This window comes from Gopherus flavomarginatus, chromosome 24 (assembly GCF_025201925.1).
Source record: "Gopherus flavomarginatus isolate rGopFla2 chromosome 24, rGopFla2.mat.asm, whole genome shotgun sequence".
NCBI lineage: Eukaryota > Metazoa > Chordata > Testudines > Testudinidae > Gopherus > Gopherus flavomarginatus.
In genome coordinates, this window is record NC_066640.1 from 3,245,242 (window position 1) to 3,265,785 (window position 20,544).

At 49.8% G+C, this 20,544-nt stretch overlaps 1 protein-coding gene across 4 annotated transcripts in view; it reads left to right on the forward strand.

Moving 5' to 3' along the window:
• The first annotated feature begins 836 nt into the window (after positions 1-836).
• MATK (megakaryocyte-associated tyrosine kinase) overlaps positions 837-20,544 on the forward strand; it is a 36,183-nt gene continuing 16,475 nt past the window's right edge. For 2 of the 4 annotated variants that reach the window (XM_050933777.1, XM_050933778.1), the window contains exon 1: positions 8,913-9,084. Coding sequence is in view for 1 of the 4 variants with exons in the window: in XM_050933776.1 (XP_050789733.1) it covers positions 1,078-1,120; positions 8,998-9,084 (130 nt within the window). In the remaining 3 variants the exon portion in view is untranslated. Of the gene's footprint in view, positions 1,121-1,207; positions 1,214-8,912; positions 9,085-20,544 lie in introns of those variants that run through there. The other 2 variants (XM_050933776.1, XM_050933779.1) reach the window with 2 other exon arrangements.

The window sequence follows — 20,544 nt, forward strand, 5'->3', positions numbered from 1 at the left end:
TGATGATCCTGTGTTCTGAAGATTCTCCCCTGCACCTGTCTTGGAAAATGGAAAAATAAAAGCTTGAAATCCTCCAACATTTCAAATAAGAATTTAATGCTGTTCTGTAAATGGATGCTGCACATAACCATTTTGTTAACAGCAAACATTGTTTGGGTATTGCGATACGTCCTTTTCTGGGTTTTCTTTTTGATCTTTTACAAATAAATATATTTAAAAGGACAGATAAGAACTTTTTGTGCCAGTTGCTAAATAAATGCATTGTTTAATCAAAGCTGTACTGCGTGCCTCAGATTTGCGGTATTGGTAGCAACTAATGTGCACTCACTCATTTGTACTACAGAATCTCTGTAACTTGACAGCAAAACCCTGATTCTGCAGTACGTTGTCTTCCATCATGTGGTGAGTTTCTGTTCCTAGGGCCAGCAGTGGGGGTTGAGGGTGTGCTGCACATTGCAACAGGTGCATAGCACCTTGCCTGGATCAGGCCCTAAAAGAGGACACGACCGTTTATCATCCAGTTTGAAATAATAATAAAAGAGCATAGGAGGTAAAAGCCATGAGTGTGGATAGAGCTATCCCAAACTTGAAAATCAAGTTGCCAGAGCCATGAAGCACAAAAAAGCATAACAGCAGCGATCCCATCACAGTTTGATGGAGTGAGCTCAGATGGCTACAAGTACGGAGCTAGCAGCTCAACCTGAAAAGCTTTATTGCCAGTTCCAGCACAGCCTCGTGACAGCGCTTTTGGCTTTGAGGGGTGATGTGAAGCCACATACGTATCTAAAGCAAGCAGCTGCCAAGCAAACTGCTCCTGAAGATGATAAACTGGCTGGCAGCCTTCCAAACATCTCTCTGTTGTCACTCGAGTATGGGGAGGTTTCTTCCATCCCATGCAAACCTCACTTTCTCACTGGAGTATAAATTCATCTGAAAAAATGTAAGACATCTACATCAGCCTTATTTCTCTTCATCGCAACAGAAGGACATTTTGATGTTTCACACCTCCAGTGCCAATGTGTGTGAGAACACTAGCATAGCACCAATGCCGTGGTGCATACCAGCATTTTAAGCCCCATGTCTCTCAGATCTGCTCTGACTGAAGAGTTGAAGTCGTGTGGTACGTAAAACGTCAGCTGCTGCCTGGAGACTTATCCATGCTAATGTTTGTGTAGCTACAAATATCACTGAAGCTGAATTGGTGGCAACAATGGTAGGACATTTTTAGTTTAAAAAACAACCCCCCACCTCCACCCTGAGTTTAGATACCTTATTTTAAGCTTCCTGTGCTTTTTTTTTTCTTCTTTGTGTCCCTCAATTTGATTTCTTTGTCCAACGTTTGGGTCTAGTTAGTTGCAAAAGAGAAATTATTACAGCTTGTGAAACAAAATGAATCTGCTTCTCTAGCAGGGATCGAGAAAATAGTTGTCACCTGCCTAACTAACCTGGCCCCATTGCTAATCAAGAACACACAGACTTGAAGTTTCCTGAGGAAGTGCCCCACATTTAAAGTCTGTAGGACTGATGTCAAGTTGTGGGCTTGGATTCCTGTCTGGTTTCAGGAGACAAGTTCTGATGTTTTGAGTACAGTGCAACGTGGGTGGGCAGAGGGTCTGTGTGGACTTGGCTGATGTTAATCAAGAGTCGGATGGCTGAGACAAGTCACCATTTTGGAACGAGAGTATCTCCTTGGTACAGAAACATTATGGGCATATAACAATAAAATCAAGCTGAGACATCCTTTGGGCATGTCCTGTTGCACTCCAACCATCATCCCATTTTCCTTCCACGGTTCCTTGAAGGGCTCTGAATCTTTGCTTCCCATTGTAGGTCTCCTTCCGTGGTGCCACTGAGAATTCCTTATCATTCGTGAATGCTCTGCTGCTGCCAATCTCCTCTTCTGCTCTAAGGGCTTGTCTGCACTACGAGTTAAGTCGACGTAAGGCAGCTTACATCGACCTACCAGTAGAGGTGTACACACTGCAATGCTCCTCCCGCCAGTTTGTCTCCTGCCACACCGACATATGAAAACCACTTCAACGAGAGGCATAGTTAGAGTAATGCAGTGTCAGTGTAAACACGGCATTGCTTATGTTGTCCTAAGTGGTCTCCAAGAGGTGTCCCACAATGCCCATTGTGACTGCTCTGGTCAGTGGTTTGAACTCTGCTGCTCTGCAGCCAGGTACACAGGCATGTGCCCCTTCCCTTTTAAAGCCCTGGCCATTTTTGAAATTGTTCTTCCAGTTTGCTCGGCATGGAGAGCTCACACACAGAACCTGCCGAGCTGACCATGCTGGTTCCCCACAGCAAACGCCCCTCCCTAGAGTACGCTGGAGGTCGTGGATCTGCTGCGTCGGTGGGGAGAGGAGGCTGTGCAGTCACAGCTCCACTCTAGCTGCAGGAACTTTGATACCTATGGGCAAATGGATTGTGGCATGGAGGAGAAGGGATACAATAGGGACATGCAGCAGTGCTGGGCAAAAATCAAGGCACTGAGGCAGGTGTCCCAGAAGGCAAGAGTGGCCAATAGTTGCTCTGGTGCAGCGCTGAACGTATGTAGTTTCTACATGGAGCTGCATGCCATCCGCGGCTGCAGCCCCGCCTCCACTGCCACATGCCCTGTGGATACTTGGGGGACTGGAGACAGTGGCCAGGGGCGTGAACCTCAAGGACAGCGTAGTGCATGAGAAAGTGGAGCTAGAGGAAGATGAGGGACAGCAACATCTGGTGGTGTGACAAATCAGGCTTTTTTTTGTTTTTTAAACTCCCAAGGAGTCTAGCCAGTCCCAACACTCCAGTTCTGACATGCCTGAGGTAGGAGAGGGAAGCTCCAGTAAGTACTTGTGCTTCAGTATTGCAGGGAGACCTGGCAATGTTCTGCTTTTTAATTGGGGTAGAAGAGAGATTGAAAAATACACTAACAGTTTATATCTGCTGCTCATTCCTCTCTGCATCGAGAGGGGCCCCTATGGAAAAAGTTAGTTTATGCACACTGGGCTATCTCGGGAATCCTCCATAGAGGTCTCTAGAAAACTTCCCTGGAGGTAATCAGCAATCCTCTGTCCAAGGTTTCTTGGGAGGGCTGCCCTGGGGTAAGAAACCTCACTGCCCCAATCAGCAATTACGTCTGCAGGCACCAGAGCAGCACACAGGCGCGCAGCGTCAGGACCCAGGCTGCACCTTCGCATCCTCAGTTACCCCAGGCGTGAGAGATCAGCGGTTATCACCCCCGCCTGTGGAAATGGTGCCACTATTCAGAACTGTAGCCTACTGAATCCCCCCTTTTTCCCATCTTGCCCCCCACACACACACACTACGGTGCAAGAAAACAATGCCTGGCTCAATACGTTACAGAAACACACGTTACTGTGGCTCATCGTCAAAATTCTTCTTTAAAGCTTCCCTCATTTGAATAGCTCCTGCTGAGCTCCTCTAACAGCCCTGGTGTCTGGCTGCTCAAAAGCAGCAGCCAGTCCATCCACCTCAGTGCTCCACCCCTGCGGAAATGTCTCCCCCTTAGCTTCACAAATATTATACAGAGCTCAGCGGCTGCTATGACCATGGGAATATTTTCCTCACAAGTCTAATCTGCCAAAGAGGCAGCACAAGCGCCCCCTTTAAGCAGCCAAAGGCAGGTTCGATAGTCATTCTGCACCTGCTGAGCCTGTTATTGAAGAGTCCTTACTGCGTTCAAGGTTGCCAGTGTCTGACTTAATGAGCCAAGGGAGCAAGGGATAGGCTGGGTCTCCCAGGATCACTACTGGCATTTCTACAGCCCTGTGGAAATTTTCTGGTCTGGAAAGAAAGTCACCATTTGCAGCTTTCTGTACAGGCCAGGGTTCCTCAAGCTGAAAGTGTCCTGCACCTTCTCTGACCAGCCTGTGTTGATGTCCATGAAATGAACCCAGTGATCCACCAGTGCTTGCAATGCCATGGGGAAGTAGCCCTTTCTGCTGATGTGCCCCTTCACAAGGTTGTCGGGTGCCAAAATGGGGATGTGTGTGCGCCATCTATCGCCCTGCTACAGTTAGGGAATCCCATTGCCACAAAACCATCCACTATTTCACGACCCTTGCCTGGAGTCACAGGCCCTCCTAGTAGCAGGTGATTCATGGCCCTGTACACTTGCATAACTGCAACCCTCACGGTGGACATCCCCACTCCAAATGGATTCGTGGCTGATCAGTAGCAGGCTAGCGTTGCCCACTTCTACGCAGTGATCACCACTTGCTTCTCCACAGTGAGGGCAACTCTCATTTTAGTGTCCTTGCACCAGAGGGCTGCGGCGAGCTCCACACACAGTTCCAGGAAGGTGGCTTTGCACATCCAAAAGTTCTGCAGTCACTGTTTGTCATCCCAGACCTGCATAACGATGTGATCCCACCACTCGGTGCTAGTTTCTCGCACCCAGGACCAATGGTCCACTGTGTGCAGCTGCTCTGTGCATGCCAAAATCAACCTTGAATTGTTTCTGTCCATGGCACACAGCAGGGCAGACACCACCGTGTCGTCATCAGATTCCCAACTCATGACATACTGCATATTGTGTTCACAACGCTCATCACAAGACTGGGGAGCAGGCAGAGCCATGCTTGCTGATAGAGAGGGCGGGCGCACAGTTTACAGGCTCTGTTGAAAAGCAGCACAAAATGTACTAGGAAGCCCCCAGAATGATGGGACAGAGAAAACTGCATCATGGGATGCTCAGCCTGCCCATAGGAGGCTTTGCAAACCCTTCCCAGAACACCCAGTGCCGGATGGTCATGAGTTGCATGTTGTGATTGCTACCCATAGTTCACTGGTCTCTCTGTTGATACAAGAGCACCTACTGTGGTCGCTCTGCTGACACAAGTTTTAATTGCAGTGGTGGATGAAAGTCAATTTAACTTTGTAGTGTAGACATGGCCTAACTGTTCTCACTTCTACCACTGACCCACACCTTCATCAGTGCATTGCAGTCTTTCTTAATACAGGCATCCACTTCTTGGGGCCTTGTGTTGACTCTATAGGTATCTACCTTTAGTGTCTGTTTAAGTTGTTTATCATCTGTGAACGTGGATTAAGCTAATTTGGAATAAGGGACTCTTATTCCAGAATAAGTGTGACCACATACGGAGTTAATCAGGCATAGCTAACCCACTTTAAATTCACAGCCTACCTTACTCCAGACTCATTTTTGTGTACAAATAAATCCTTAGGCCCAGCTTTTTAAAGATAGTTAGGCATTGTGGTGCTCACCTAACTGATTGAGGAGATTAAATTTCATTTACAAAAGGAATTTAGTCACTTAGGAGCCAAAATCTCATTGAAGTCAATGGGAGGCTTTCCACTGGCTGTAGTGGGAGATAGGTAAGGCCACAGACTAGGGCTGCACAACCCTTTCCCTGATGTGTCCTGTTCGTTGGCTCCTTTGGGCCATAACTGCATGTACCGACTGGCTTGGGCATGTCAACGTTTGCAGCTTTCTCCATTCTGTGAGGCTTGAAGAATTTTTAAAGACTCCCTCCCACAAAACATGCACTGGGGAATGCTCTGGTTCTCTTCTCCATGCCCTTGCCCACCTTTCTTGTAAATCCCCTCCTGCACAGACTTTGAAGCAGCTGTTCACCTAGCAATGAGGGCGCAAACGCTAGTGCTTAAGATGCTGGACCAGAGCTCCGGGTTCCAATCCCAGCTCCTCTACTGACTTTCTGGGCAGCATTGGGCAAGTTACTTAGTCTTTCTCTGCCTCAGTTTCCCCCTCGTAAAAGGAGGATAATAGCTTTGCCTTTCTCCCCCACCTTTTGTCTCTTGCTGCCTTAATACAATGCCCAGTGCAGTGGAGCCCTGAGCTTAATTGCAATTTCTTGATGCTATTGCAACCATAGATACGTAATAAAGTCATTAAAGTTCCCATGCAATGAATCAGCTTTGTGATTAACAGGGCTGGGGACTGGGGGGGGGGTTGAAGAGCATTGGCATGGTGGTGTCTAAGCCCTAAATACAATGGTTTAGACTGATGTGGCATTGTCCTATTAATTGTAGTGCTTTGCTTCTCCTGAGATCTGGGAAACTGCTTCCTTACCCCTTTTCTTCACTGCAACTTTCTTGTAATGAAAAGGCTGCTAAAAACCTGCCCTATTTCCAGTCATTTTCACAGCAGCATGTCTTGAGCCAGAGTGGGGAATATTCAGTTGATGCATTTCATTGCAACCCGTGCAAGGGTCTTTCTTTCTGTGGGATGCTTTCAGTGCTGCTCTATGATAGGGAAGCAGCAGGGGCGAATTGCTCAGCTGGTGTGGCCTGGTAGGGCTCTGGTGACTTCAGTGGAGCTCTGACAATATACAGGATCTGCTCCAAGGTATTGAAACAGGAGCATCAACATTCCAGTGACAATAGAAGTGGGAAGATAGTTTGGGACCTGGCCCAAAGGGGGCTGCAAGTGCTGTAGGGAGATGGATAATACATTGCCCATTTACAGCTATCTTCGGCTAAGGGTCTGTCTGAACTTTGCAATCATTAATTGTGCCTGGTGCTGTGCCTAAGAGGTGGGTCACTATTTTCACCCCATTTACAGATGGTGAGATTGAGGTACAAAGAATGGAAGTGGTCACCCAGCTAGGGGCGGTTCTAGGCACCAGCAAAGCAAGCAGCTGCTTGGGGCAGCCCATTTTCAGGGGCAGCAGCTGGTAGGGATCCAGCCTGGGAGCTGTGAACCACCAGGGGGGGCCTGGGAGCTGTAGTTCCTTGGTTAGCTCCCTGCCTATAGAGCCAGCCCTGGAGCAGGGAAAGAACTACATTTCCCAGCATTCCCTTGGCTACTACCCACAAGATGGGGGGGAGGGAGCATGGTACTTAACGCTCATGCTGTAGCTTGCTGTGAATGGAGAGATCACTACTAGAGCAGGGTGGCACTGCGAATGGGGAACGAGTGTGCCCAAGCAGTAGAAGGCTTTGGCCCTGATATCCCCTTCAGAAGACACCCCCAGACTGGATTAGGGATACTGGTGTGACCTCACCTTGCAGCCCCCAAAGAAGGAATTGGCTGGTCTAAATGGACAGTGCCCCTCTCTAGCTGAAGCCTAGCAAGGGCGGTGCGTGGATCCCACTAGAATTTAAAATGAAAAGTAAGGGAGGGAGGCTCTACTGGAGCTGGGCAGCTTTAGATACAGTACCAGTCACGTAGGAGGATTTCCACTTCTGAGCCATGGAAGCAGAAATTGACTTTTCCTTCCCAGATGTAGCTAATATTCAGAAAGGGAATCCAGCACCTGCCTTCCAGATTTGAACACCTCAAAATTCAGGAGTGCTCAAGCTCGGTTTGGGCAGCTGTTACCTCATTTCTCCCAAATCAAATATACTGATCCACTGTAACTTGCTGTAGAAAAAGTAGGATAAAATTGAGCAAGAAATGCTTCCCAGTGGTTATTAGGACTGGAATTGCTAGTTTCAACAGCCATTGCCTTTTGTTTGTTTGTTTAAAAGGAAGACAGTGATATTGCATTGGCAAATTCCCCGTAGAAAGAAAGAGTGGAACAAAAGAATAATAAAGGCACCTCAACTTTTCCTCATTTATGGAGGACAGTCTTATAATATGCATCCAGATATCCTCCAATCACACAAGCTGGAAACTGTTCCACTTTACTGCAGTTCTGGAACCATATGGGAACCAATCCTGACTGTGTTTTGTGCACATCCAAAATTCCTGCTGAATGACCTGCCCTGGGAGCGAGTTACCAGTGACCCAGGGCTGCGGCAGAAGGAGGGTGCAGGTGGGGGGGGGGGGAGCCCAAGGCTGGAGTGGAGGCAGCCAAATTTTATTTTGCTTGGGGCAGCAAAAAACCTAGAGCCAGCCCTGCACCCAGCGCTGGGGCTAGAACGGGTCACCCGGGGCTGGCGCTAGAATGGGTCACCCAGCACTGGGGCTGGGGCTAGAACGGGTCACCCAGCGCTGGGGCTGGGGCTAGAATGGGTCACCTGGGGCTGGGGCTGGGGCTAGAACAGGTCACCCAGCGCTGGGGCTAGGGCTAGAATGGGTCACCCAGCGCTGGGGCTGGGGCCAGAACAGGTCACCCAGGGCTGGGGCTGGGGCTAGAACAGGTCACCCAGCTGGGGCTGGGGCTGGGATCAAAATGGGTCACCCAGCGCTGGGGCCAGAATGGGTCACCCAGCGCCGGGGCTGGCGCTAGAATGGGTCACCCAGCGCCAGGGCTGGCACTAGAATGGGTCACCCAGCGCTGGGGCTGGGGCTAGGGCTAGAACGGGTCACCCAGCGCTGGGGCTAGGGCTAGAATGGGTCACCCAGCGCTGGGGCTGGGGCCAGAACAGGTCACCCAGGGCTGGGGCTGGGGCTAGAACAGGTCACCCAGCTGGGGCTGGGGCTGGGATCAAAATGGGTCACCCAGCGCTGGGGCCAGAATGGGTCACCCAGCGCCGGGGCTGGCGCTAGAATGGGTCACCCAGCGCCAGGGCTGGCACTAGAATGGGTCACCCAGCGCTGGGGCTGGGGCTAGAACTCAAAAATCCCGTGGTCTAACCACACTTCCCTTCCAAAACATTGAAAATCTTCCCTGCCACTCACTAATTCACACTTTGTCACCTGCTGAGCACACTGGCTGGGCAGTCTGTGTGGGCACCACTACCAGTAAGGTAGTGGGGGAGCAATAACTGACTCTCTGCTTCTATCAGCTGATTGTTAGTTTGCTTTGTGTTTCATAAGCGCCTGTGTGGTTTCCAATCAGCTAGCTATCCATGTTCCTCTCCGTGGTGGGGATGTGGACTTGGGCTGCAAGGGGGCAAAGGTCACTTCAGGGTAAAGCGTCATCCAGGAATGACTCCTCTCTGGTTCATAGGACGCAGGCACTAGGACCTCCAGGGCACTGCCTCTGCAGCCCAGACCAGAAGAGAAATCAGGAAATAAAGTTGAGGCGAGTTTCTCGGAGTGGATCTTTCGGTGAATGCTGTTGCGCGGGAGGTAGAGCTCCGCTCCGCCATTTGAACTGGGAATTTATTCTCCAGGAATCTTGGGACTCACGTCTGGGCTTGGCTGCAAGCAAACCTGCAACGACTTGGACGCCAAGGGCTTTGCATGGGTGCTGCAGGGAGGTAAGTACAAAGGTCTGGCTGAAGCAATAGCTGTGGCTGGGTAACCTGTTTCCCTTATCTCCTCCAGGAGGACAGACATGAAGACAAAAGTGCATGTAACGTTCAAGGTGCTGCACTCAGTGGGGTAAATAGCAAAGTACCAGTGTGGCTGGGTAGGTGTAAGTGAGGGGGGGAGGGGTGTGTGTCAAAGGCACGTGTGCAACACAGCCAGTTCCTGCAACCTGTCAACCCAGGTGCCAGCTCTTCTGCTGCTGTGCATGCGACTCTGGGTTCCTTTAGCTCTGCAGAAGGGGCTGCTCTTTGCACTGATGCTTAGGGCAGTACAAACTAGCCTGACTTTTCTGAATGCAGGGCCATTTCCCAATGCACTTGTGACGGTGGAAAGGGAGGGTGGGATCGTGAGGCTTGGCCCAAGAAGAGAAACCTAGAGTATGTTTCAATATCTCATGGAGCCTACCAGAGACTCTCAGTTCCACAGGCTACGGCAATCAGAACCAGCTAAAATGGGATGGAACAGTTCAGGGACTGGTGAAGGAATCCCCATTACCCCAGGTCAGACTGGGCGTGACTGTGAGCATCTGAAGAGGGTTATAATCTGGATGGTTCCTTCAAATATTTGTCCATGTGGATTCCACTTCTGGGATGTATGAGTCCCAGCTGAACAAAACATCTCAAAGAACCACACTTACTGTCAGGCCTTTCCCCCTGCTCGGGAATGGCAGGGGAACAAAATGACCAACTTTAACCCTCCCAATAAGCTGGGCATTGACTTCTGGGAATGAGCTTGATAGACCAGGCATCTGCATCATCAAAACTGCCACCGTTTGGCAGTGAACCCTTCTCTCAGCCTAGCAGTGGCTGCATCGAGCCCGGCTCACAAGATGCATTGGCTGGGTTGGGTGGCGAAAGTTGCCCTCCAATTTGTTTTTTGGTACTTTGGATTCCCAGAGCTGATCAGCAGCCAACTTTCTCCAGCACGGTGGTCAGCTGCAAACGTGTGCTCCACAAGGGGCTCTGATACGGCGGAAACAGCTGCTGCTGGGCATCCTTAGTACCTATGTCATGGAGCCTTAGGAGCAGGGAATGGAGAGGACCTGTAAGGCCAGCTACTCTACCCTCTGCCGGTGCAGGACCAAGCCCGAAGCCAGAGCTCCTCTCCTTTGGTATCTAGGAGCCAATCCAGCCAGCACTGTCAGCTCCCCGTGTGCAACGCTTCAGCACTTTCTAAATTCTGGAGCAAGAGCTGCTGTTCAGCTTCTCTGCCTGCTGCCTCTGGCTTAGCAGAGCAACATTCAGCAACCTCCTCCAGGAAAGCATCTGAACAGAAGAGGGGGAAGGGATAGTGGGATCAATAGCCGGGTCCCAACAGACTGTTTCAATAGATATGGTGAGCCTCATGGGTGGTTTGTTCCTGCCACATCTTCATTCATCACTCATGACCAGGGGTGAAAGTAACTTAAAGGACTTACTGGTACGCAGGGCAGCAGGGATCCTGGGCAAGGTGGGGGGCATCTCTGGGCCCCTGGAAGGGGTGGGGCCTCAAGTGGAAGGGGCAGGGCTGGGGCCAGTCTTCCCCAGCCAGCCCTTCAGGGCTGCCCGGCCTGCGCCGCCTGGTGCTCTGACAGTGATTTAAAGGGCCAGGGGGAAGCTGCCCCTTTTGCCCCCGTCCCCATCAGTGGCCCTGCCGGTATGGTCAGCTGTGTACTGGCAGCCACTTTCTTACCGGTATGCCGTACAGGACCATACCAGTTTACTTTCACCTCTGCTTGTGACTGTGGTAACCAGCTCCTTTCCTTGACCCTGACTCTGGTTTGATTTGATTTTAGTGGGGAGGGTTAATGAAAAAAACAATTGACTTCCTCGTTCCTGAAGGCCTGTGAATTTAAGAACATCAGAAGACCATAAGAACTGCCATATTGAGTCAGATCAATGGTCCATCTAGCCCAGTATCCTGTCTTCTGCCAGTGACTGGAGCCAGGTGCTTCAGAGGAAATGAACCGAACAGGGTCATTAACAGGTGATCCAACTGCAGCCATCCAGGCCCAGCTTCTGGCAGTCAGAAGTTCAGGGACATGGAATTGCATCTCTGACCACCTTGGCTAAGAGCCCTTGATGGACCTATCCTCCAGGAATTTATCTTTTTTGAACCTAGCTATACTTTTGGCCTCCACAACATCCTCTGACAATGAGTTCCACAGATTGACTGTGCGTTGTGTGAAGAAATACTTCCTTTTGTTTGCTTTAAACCGGCTGCCTATTAATTTCATTGGGTGACCCCTAGTTCTTGTGTTATGAGAAGGGATAAATATCACGTCCTTATCTACTTTCTCCACACCAGCCATGATTTTATAGACCTCAATCATATTCCCTCTTAGTCGTTTCTTTTCCAGGATGACTAGTCCCAGTCTTATTAATTTCTCCTCATATGGAAGCTGTTCCATCCCCCCAATCATTTTTGTTGCCCTTGTCTGTACTTTTCCAATTCTAATATATCTTTTTTTGAGATGGGGCAACCAGAACTGCACGCAGTGTTCAAGATGTGGACGTAACAATGGATTTATATAGAGGCATTATGATATTTTCTGTCTTATCTATTCCTTTTCTAATGATTGCCAACGTTGTTATCTTTTTGACTGCTGCTCCACATTGAGCAGATGTTTTCATGAGAACTATCCATGATGACTCCAAGATCTTTCTTGAGTGATAACAGCTAACTTAGACCCCGTCATGTTTTCCAATGTACATCACTTTGCATTAATCAATACAGAATTTCATCTGCCATTTTGTTGTCCATTCACCTGGTTTGGTGAGATCCCTTTGTAGCTCTTCGCAGTCAGTTTTGGACTTAACTGTCTTGAGTAATTTTGTATCATCTGCACACTTTGCCCTCTCACTGTTTACTGCTTTTTCCAGATCATTTATTAATATGTTGAACAGTACTGGGCCCAATGCAGCTCTTTGGGGGACCCAACTATCTATCTGGTCTCCCATGTTTAAGAAGGATGAATTCAAACTGGAACAGGTTCAGAGACGGGCTACTAGGATGATCCGAGGAATGGAAAACCTGCCTTATGAAAGGAAACTCAAAGAGCTTGGCTTGTTTAGCCTAGTCAAAAGAAGGCTGAGGGGGGATATGATTGCTCTTTATAAATATATCAGAGGGATTAATATTAGGGAGGGAGAGGAATTATTTAAGCTTAGTACCAGTGTAGACACAAGAACAAATGGGTATAAACTGGACACTAGGAAGTTTAGACTTGAAATTAGACGAAGGTTTCTAACCGTTAGAGGAGTGAAGTTCTGGAACAGTCTCCCAAGGGGAGTAGTGGGGGCAAAAGACATATCTGGCTTTAAGACTAAGCTTGATAAGTTTATGGAAGGGATGGTATGATGGGATAACTTAATTTTGGCAATTGATCTTTGATTATCAGCAGATAAGTATGCCCAGTGGTCTGTGATGGGATGTTGGATGGGATGAGATCTGAGTTACTGCACAGAATTCTTTCTTGAGTGCTGGCTGGTGAGTCTTGCCCACATGCTCAGGGTTTAGCTGATCACCATATTTGGAGTTGGGAAGGAATTTTCCTCTGGGGCAGATTGGCAGAGGCCCTGGAGGTTTTTCGCCTTCCTCTGCAGCATGGGGCATGGGTCACTTGCTGGTGGATTCTCTGCAGCTTGAGGTCTTCAAACCACAATTTGAAGACTTCGGTAACTCGGACATAGGTTAGGGGTTTGTTATAGAAGTGGATGGGTAGGGTTCTGTGGCCTGCTTTGTGCAGGAGGTCAGACTAGATGATCATATTGGTCCCTTCTGACCCTAAAGTCTATGAGTCTATGAGTCTATCTGTATAAACCAAACTTTATTCCTTTATTCCTACCCTTTGTTTCCAATCTTTGAACCAGTTACCAATCTATCAGAGGACCTTCCCTCTTATCCCAATATAGCTTACTTTGCTTAAGAGCATTTGGTGAGGGGCCTTGTCAAAGACTTTCTGAAAGACCAAGTACATGATATTCACTGGATCACCCTTGTCCACATGTTTATTGACCCCCTCAGGAATGCTAATAGATTGGTGAGGCATGATTTCCTTTTGCAATACCCATATTGATTCTTCCCCAACATGTTGAATTCATCTATGTGTTTGGTAATTCTGTTCTTTACTACAGTTTCAATCAATTTGCCTGGTACTGAAGTCAGGCTTACCAGCCTGTAATTGCCAGGATCGCCTCTGGAGCCTTTTTTAAAAATTGGCGCCACGTTAGCTATCCTCCAGTCATCTAATACAGAAGCTGATGTAAGTGGTAGGTGACACACCGCAGTTAGTAGTTCTGCAGTTTCATACGTGAGTTCCTTTAGATCTCTTGGGTGATACCACCTGGGCCTGGTGACTTATTACTGTTCAATTTGTATCTACCTCAGTTCTTCCACATCCCATCTAGGATCTGAGCGTGTCCTAGCACCTGGGGGAGGCACAGAGATACAGGGACAGATCCTCAGAAGTATTTAGGCACCTAACTGTGATTGAAATCAACTGGAATTAGGTACCTAAGTGCCTGTGAGGATCTGGGCATAAGTGACATGCCCAAGTCACCCAGAGTGTCTGTAGCAGAACCAGGCATTGAACCCAGATCTCCTGGGTCCCACCCTGTGCTTTAATCACACAACCATCCTTCCCTCCCAGGGAGCAGATGGTTTGGGATGGGGGCATGCTGTGGATGGGAAAAGCCCCAGGGAAGCCAGGCAGCACAGGGGGAGTGATTGGGCAGCAGCCCTGAAGTGGCATATGTCACAGACTCCAACTTTCTTGTGTCCGTGTGGGTGCTCCACCCCTGCTGCACTCTGAGGCCTGCCTCCCACTCTGTCCCTTCCACCAGGGCTCTACCCTCACCCCACCTCTTCTCCCCCTGCTCCGCCCCCACACCTGAGGCCCAACACTGCCTCTTCCTACCCCCGCTCCACCCTTCCCCCCAGGACCTCCTGCCCGCCAAACAGCTGATCAGGGGTGGCTGGTGGGTGCTGAGCACCCATGGAGTCAGTAAGCTCTGCTGTGGGTGCACGTGGCTGTGTTTAGTTCACCTTTGCCTCCCTGCACTGGATGGATTGGTCTCTGCTGACCTGTCTTTGCTTGGGTCCTGGGGTGCTTTGGAAACAGCCACTGTCTGTTACCTCATCTGCCCGCTCCTCTCTGCAGTAGTGGTGACGGGTGTTACCAGCTTGGCAGGCCCTGCTGCCTTCTGACTGAGCAGTGCGAGGCCCCTAGACCAGAGAGCCACGTGGGCTCCAGGGAAGCTGGGGCATTTGTCAAGCACAGTTGTCCATGAAGATATTAGAGACGCCTTCTCAAAGTGAAGCTCTGCTACATACCTGGGAACCGTCCGTTTCCTCTCATTCCCATCAGCCCGCCAGGCCGCAGTTCTCCTTAAGGCAGATGCTGCTGGAGGGAAGGAGGGATGGTTGATGCCACTGAGAATTGCGGGTTACCGAGCTTTTCCCCTCTCCCTCTCACTGCCTCAGCTGTGCACTAGCCAGAAGCTATTAGTAGCCACCGGCTGGCTCAGTGGCTGAGGTGAAAAGAGTTTGGGTCTATCTCAGGCCGTTCCCAGGGGCCACATCCGCAAATCCTCCCCTGCCCACGGGACTGCTGTTAGCAGCCTCAGCAGAAGGACCAAGGGAGAACTTTCTGTCTCTGCTCCATGCCCTTCTGTTCCTGGGGCTCATTCACCCATGCTGAAGTGGATGTAAAACGGGACTTGGCTGAGTGTCGACTCACACTGTCAGAGCTGCAGTGGTTAATTTGTGCCAAGGCTGAGCCCCGGCACCTCTGGGCCGGGCAGTTCACGGCCCTGGCACCTCTGGGCTGGGCAGTTCATAGTCCCGGCACCTCTGAGCCTGGCAGTTCAGAGGCCGGCACCTTTGGGCTGCCACGTCAGTTATGAATATCAAAAAATTGCTTGACACCTGGCACCTCTTTCCTTACAAATTAAACCCTGCCTGGTTGGCACTGCGGCTGCTGGTCAGTGACGGGCCTGCTCTGGACTCGGGGAAATGGTGTATTTTAACACGTTACAACGTCAGTGAAAACAAGGCAGATGATGGTTTCAGGCTGTGAGAGCTGATCAAGATACAACCTGGGCTCCCCTCTCAGATTTACCAGCTAACGTGTTTCAATTACAGCTGCCTAGTCTTCACTAGCACTTTAGCACCCAGGAGCCAACATGGGTTAAAGCTTCTCTTTCCTCCTTGCCTGAGTGTGACCCACGTGTCTTAGATCTTATTAGCTAACGTATTTGAAAACAAGGTGCTGCTTTCCCACTGCGGCTGGTCCCTCTGCCAGGGCTTGGGTAGACTGGTGGAGCAGGGAGAAACTGGCCTTCTGTCGTTCATGCTATCCCGACTCTGGGGAGGAATGGGGATTCCCTCTCCACATCCACCCACCTGGTGCTTTTCACAGGAACTTAAATGGACTAAAATTACTAAGGAACAGATGGTAGCAGCAAAGACACCCACACTGTTTCTAGGTCAAATGTTGCCTCTGAAATGAACAAATCGCCACCTGGTGCTTATTTTTAGCCTTGAAAGATCTGCAGTCGTCTCTTCCTGTTGCTTTTCATTTTATAGCAGGCAACAAGGAACTGTTAGTAGGATCTGGTGCAATAAAGATTCCGATCTTTGAGATTACAAAGAAAACCCACTCTGTTCTGCCATTTGCGATGCCCAGAAATGACTGTGACTCACCCCCCAAAAGAGGAAGAGGATGGGCTGCTACCACCTCATCTGCAGGAACATTTCTTTAAACAAACTAAAAAAGACCTCCGGCTTGCTCAGCTGATGAAATGCTGCTATTTTTATCTCCTACCCCCCTGCAGCTCAGATGTGGGGAGGGTCACTGCAGGAGACCCAGAGCCTGGCCTCCTGGAAATGAAAAAGGGTTGGTGCCAGTGTAGGGAAATCAGGACCTCATTGCTGTGTCCTGCGCATAATTGCTGCTGCAGCTGCTGCACCCCCTTCCAGATGTGCAGTGTTGCGTGGGGTTTGTACACACCCAGGGACGTTTTATAGGTGACCTGCAAAGGGGAGAAGAAACTAGGACTGTGTTCCCCACCCTGCCTTTTTTGCTTCTTTATAGAGCAGATCTGAAGGGTGGCGGGGAGGCGGGGAGGATATGCCCTTTAAGGACTTGCTTTTAGTATAGCAATATAAGAACTGTCTCCCCTGTATGTGCTGGAGGTCTCTCTGGAGAGCTCCAAGAGGAAATGGAGCACATTCTCAGTCCATCATTAGAACGGAGGTGGGAGCACTGAACCTCAGGCATTCGGGTTCGATCAGTGCCAACAGAAACAACACGTGAGAACAAAAATCCCTTCCCCCCTCAGTCCGTCAGGACACTTTGCTTCTTTGGAGTCTGTCAGTTGTCCAGTCATCCATCGAGTCTTCTAGAAAAAAAAGGGCTCTGAATTTCTAACTCGAAAAGCTTTCGGCCCTTCTTTACGGGGCAGACAGAGATAATCAGGGCACAACCCCTGTGTTCCCAGCACCCATGACTAACTCAAGTCTCACAATATTTAGTGTTATTCTTAAAGACCCAGATCCTGGAGTTGTGAATATATGGGAATCTTGGCTTTCTTTTTTCAAAAAAAGTAAGTTCCCAGCTCTTATGACTGTGGAGAAAAGCTTGAAAACATGAAGCGAGTGTGAGTGAAAGGCTCAGAAACCAGAAGGTGAAGGGCAAGAACTTCCAATGTATTATTTTTTTAAATTTCATGATTCTGGATATTTCTCTGCTTTGGTGGGGGGCTGGGCCCATTGCAGTCCTGTCCTGCTGCTGCAGATGGACCACTGCCAGGGTGGGTTTGGCAGTGCTCTCCAGAGCCGTGAGTGTTGGAGTTAACAGCCCATTGAAATGCATGAGACAGTTCTTCCCTCTCGGAGTGATGGTCTCAGGCTCTCAGCAGCCATCACTGCATCATGGCCTGAGTGTAAATTTTTAAAATCTTTTCTTCACTGCTCTGAGGGCTCAAAACTTACTTGTTTAAAGCTGACATTCTGATGTAATCACATGACTCCAGGAACTGGAGCCATATGTGCTGGCCTAGTGCCTTAATCCAGTCCTGTTTATGGTAGAATAAATCTTAAATAACTCCATGAAAGTCAAGGGAGTTACTCTGGGTTTACAAACAGGATATTTCTGTAGACAGAACCAGTGGCTGAAAGATGAAGCTTGACAAATTCAGGTTTGAAATAAGGTGCAAACTTTTAACAGTGAGGCTGATTTACCATTGGAACAACTTGCCAGGGTATGTGGTGGAGTCTTAAAATCACAACTGGCTGTGTTTTTCTAAAAGATACACTCTAGCTCAACTACAAGATAAGGGCTGGATACTGGTCTGTGTTATACAGGAGGTCAAGTGATAATAATGGTCACTTCTAGATTTCCCAAGCTGAAAGGAGCAGCCTGTGGGGCCAGGCTGACCTTAGACGAAGGAGAAGGAGGGTGTCAGCACCGCCCACGCTGACTTCCCCACTCTGCCCTGGTTCAGAGAAACGGCTGTTATCAAGTCCTGACTCCTTTTCTCTGTAGTGTAGTTCTGTGACGGGGTGATGTCTCTTGCCCAGTGGCGGTTTCCTCTTCTTTGAGCAGCAGGATCTTAGCTCATCTTGCAGCTACACGTTGAGCCTGGATGATCCCATTTAAAAAGAAATGACCTGCCAAAACCAGTGTCTGGGTGGGGTGTGAGTGTTCAGGCAAATGGTGCAACCAGCTGCCTATGACATGGGCCCAGCAAGGGCAGTTGGTTACAGCAACTTGTGATAGTTCTGCCTGACCCACTCTCAGATGCAGGGCTCCTCACTGGCCCAGTCAGCCAGGAGTCCGGCTTGCATCCAAGCACAAATCCAAGGGGCTTTTCTCTCTCTTGTGAGAGAGGCTCCAGTGTTACCCCGCAACCTCAGAACCAGGAGAGGCCATCCACCAAAGCACAAGAACAAGACCAGCAAACCCCAGTTTAGGTCCCCAGCACTCAAGTCCACCTTCCTGAAGCTTCCAGTGTTTAAGCTCTGCCTCCACTTGACCTCCCCAGCTGTTTTTCTCTGTTTTAAGGCTGCTCTGGTTGGCCCCACACTATTTCCTTTAATCAGCCTCATCTGGCCTGCCGGGGTTAAATTAGGGCAATTATTGCCTTTCTCTGCTGCTCTCTTGGTCATTACGGTAACTCCACACAGCAGCAGACCAGGTGATGTTCCAGCCTTCCCTGCTGGCACTGCCAATTGCCCCCAGTGGTGCCTGCCTGTGCTGCCACCAGATGACGAGCTAGAAATTGGTCCATAGTGTTTAGCTGCATTGAAATGACTGGGAGAGCTTTGGAAAGGGACCGAGGGAAACTGTTCAATAGAGACTCAACTGCCAAATTAGTTCCCGGATGTATTCTTTACATTTCTGCAGCGTCCAGATGCCCCAGCCAAGATCAATGTGGCATTGTTAGACGTCACGTATTTGCTTATTAAGAGACAGTTCCTGCCCCCCTGAAGTTACAGTCTAAATAGACAATTATCTCCATTGCATAGATGAGAAATCAGGAGGTAAGTGACTTTCCCAAGGTCAAAAAGGGAGTCTGTGGCAGAGCCAGGATTTGACCCCACAGCTCCTGAGTCCTACTTAGTACCCTAGTCACAAGGCCAACTTGCCTTTTAAAAAGGGAAAGCTGCTGTGGAGGAAATATGAGACTCGAGCACTGGACTCATGGCACGGCTGTACTCTCTAAGGCAGGATTTAACTGTGGCCGACAGTGGAGAAAGGCCAGTGGCCACAGTCCAGTGCACTGTGGCACTCTCTCTCCTGCTAACTGGAGAATGTGACAGTGTCATTTACCCCTGCCCCTTACCCCTGCCACAAGAACCAGGGGTCCCCCAGTGAAATGTATAGGCAGCAGGTTAAAAACAGTCCTAGGGAAGTTCTGTTTTATGCAATGCACTGTGAACCTGGAGAACTCATCACCAGGGGATGTTGTGAAGGCCAAAGGTGTAACTCAGTTTAAAAAAGAATTAGAAAGCTTCTGGAGATAAGTCCATCAATGGCTATTAGCCAAACTGGTCAGGACCGCAATCCCATGCTCTGGATGTCCATAGCCTCTGACTGCCAGAAGCTGGGACTGGATGATGGGATGGATCACTTGAAATTGTCTGTTCTGTTCATTCCCCCAGAAGCACCTGGCACTGGCTGCTGTCAGAGCCAAGGTATGGGGTTAGCTGGCCCATTGGTCTGGCCCACCATTGCCGGTCTTATGACATCCTGGAACTGGGAGTCAGGAGTCCCGGGTTCTCTTCCCATCTCTGTTCCTGCCTGGCCACAGGACACTGCCGGTGCAGAGTGAGGTGAGCATGTTGGGCCCTTCTGTAAGGAGAAGACAGGGCCCAGTCGGAGTGGTCAGCAGTCTGAGCACGGCTTCTCCTGAGATCTGTCTCAGCTCAGCCAGTGACAGCGCCTGCTACATTAGACAAGTCCACAGCTGTGCCTCAGTTTTCCCATCTGCAAAATGGGGACAATACTTATCCCCCTAAATCAGATGGCAGAGTCTACCGTAATCCCCTTGCTGGTTCTCAGGTGCATTCCCAGTGGGGGAGTTTGTATCTGTCTGGCGTCAATCACACAGATTCTTGACAAGCAATCTGTACCGATGCCCCTGATTCTATGGCCATCACCTTGGGAGCTGGGTTGCCAGCTTTGCAGCATTCCGTGGGTTCAGATCTGCTCTCTTTAGACTTCACTTGTTGGCAGCCAGGCAGCCTAAGTGCTCATGCCCCTGGCTCTGGAGTGAGGCAACCAGAGAAGGTGTAATTTGCAGCTTCAGGGGTGTGAAGCAGAAAGTTGCTTGTGAAACCACATTTTCCGCTCTGGGGCCTCCCACCTCTCAGAGTCCTAGAGCCCGGGCTCCAGGCCGAGCCCAAAGCAGTGAAACAGCCCCTCAGCCCAAACCCTGCAAGCCTGACTTGTCTGGCAGGTCCAGCTGCAGGTGTCTAGTTGGTCTGTAGACATACCCACAGGTCCCTCTGTGACTGCACGGCTGACAGCTTGCAATGAAGCCCTGAGTGCCTGGCTGCAGCCAGTTACAGAAGGAAAAGGTTTCTTGAAAGAAAAAAAAAATCAACTGCTCGTTCTGGGAAGTGGGTTTCTAGGGAAAAGTTCATTGGCATGGTCTGGGCTGGGAAAGGGACGTGTGAGAGATGTGCAAGGAGCTCCACACCCTCCTCCCATGCACAGAACTGACCCGCCCAGAAACGAGAAAAGGGAAAGAGTGCGAGAGCTCAGCTGGGGGCAGGGCCCAGCAGCTCTGGGGCCACTTCTGTTTTTCTTCCTAAGATCCTAAACGTTCATGTGACACCCACATACACCCACACACAGGGCTGGACTGTTGGTGGGTTTTCTTTGTCTCCTTCCTCTGAAGCCTCAGGGATGGCCAGGGCTG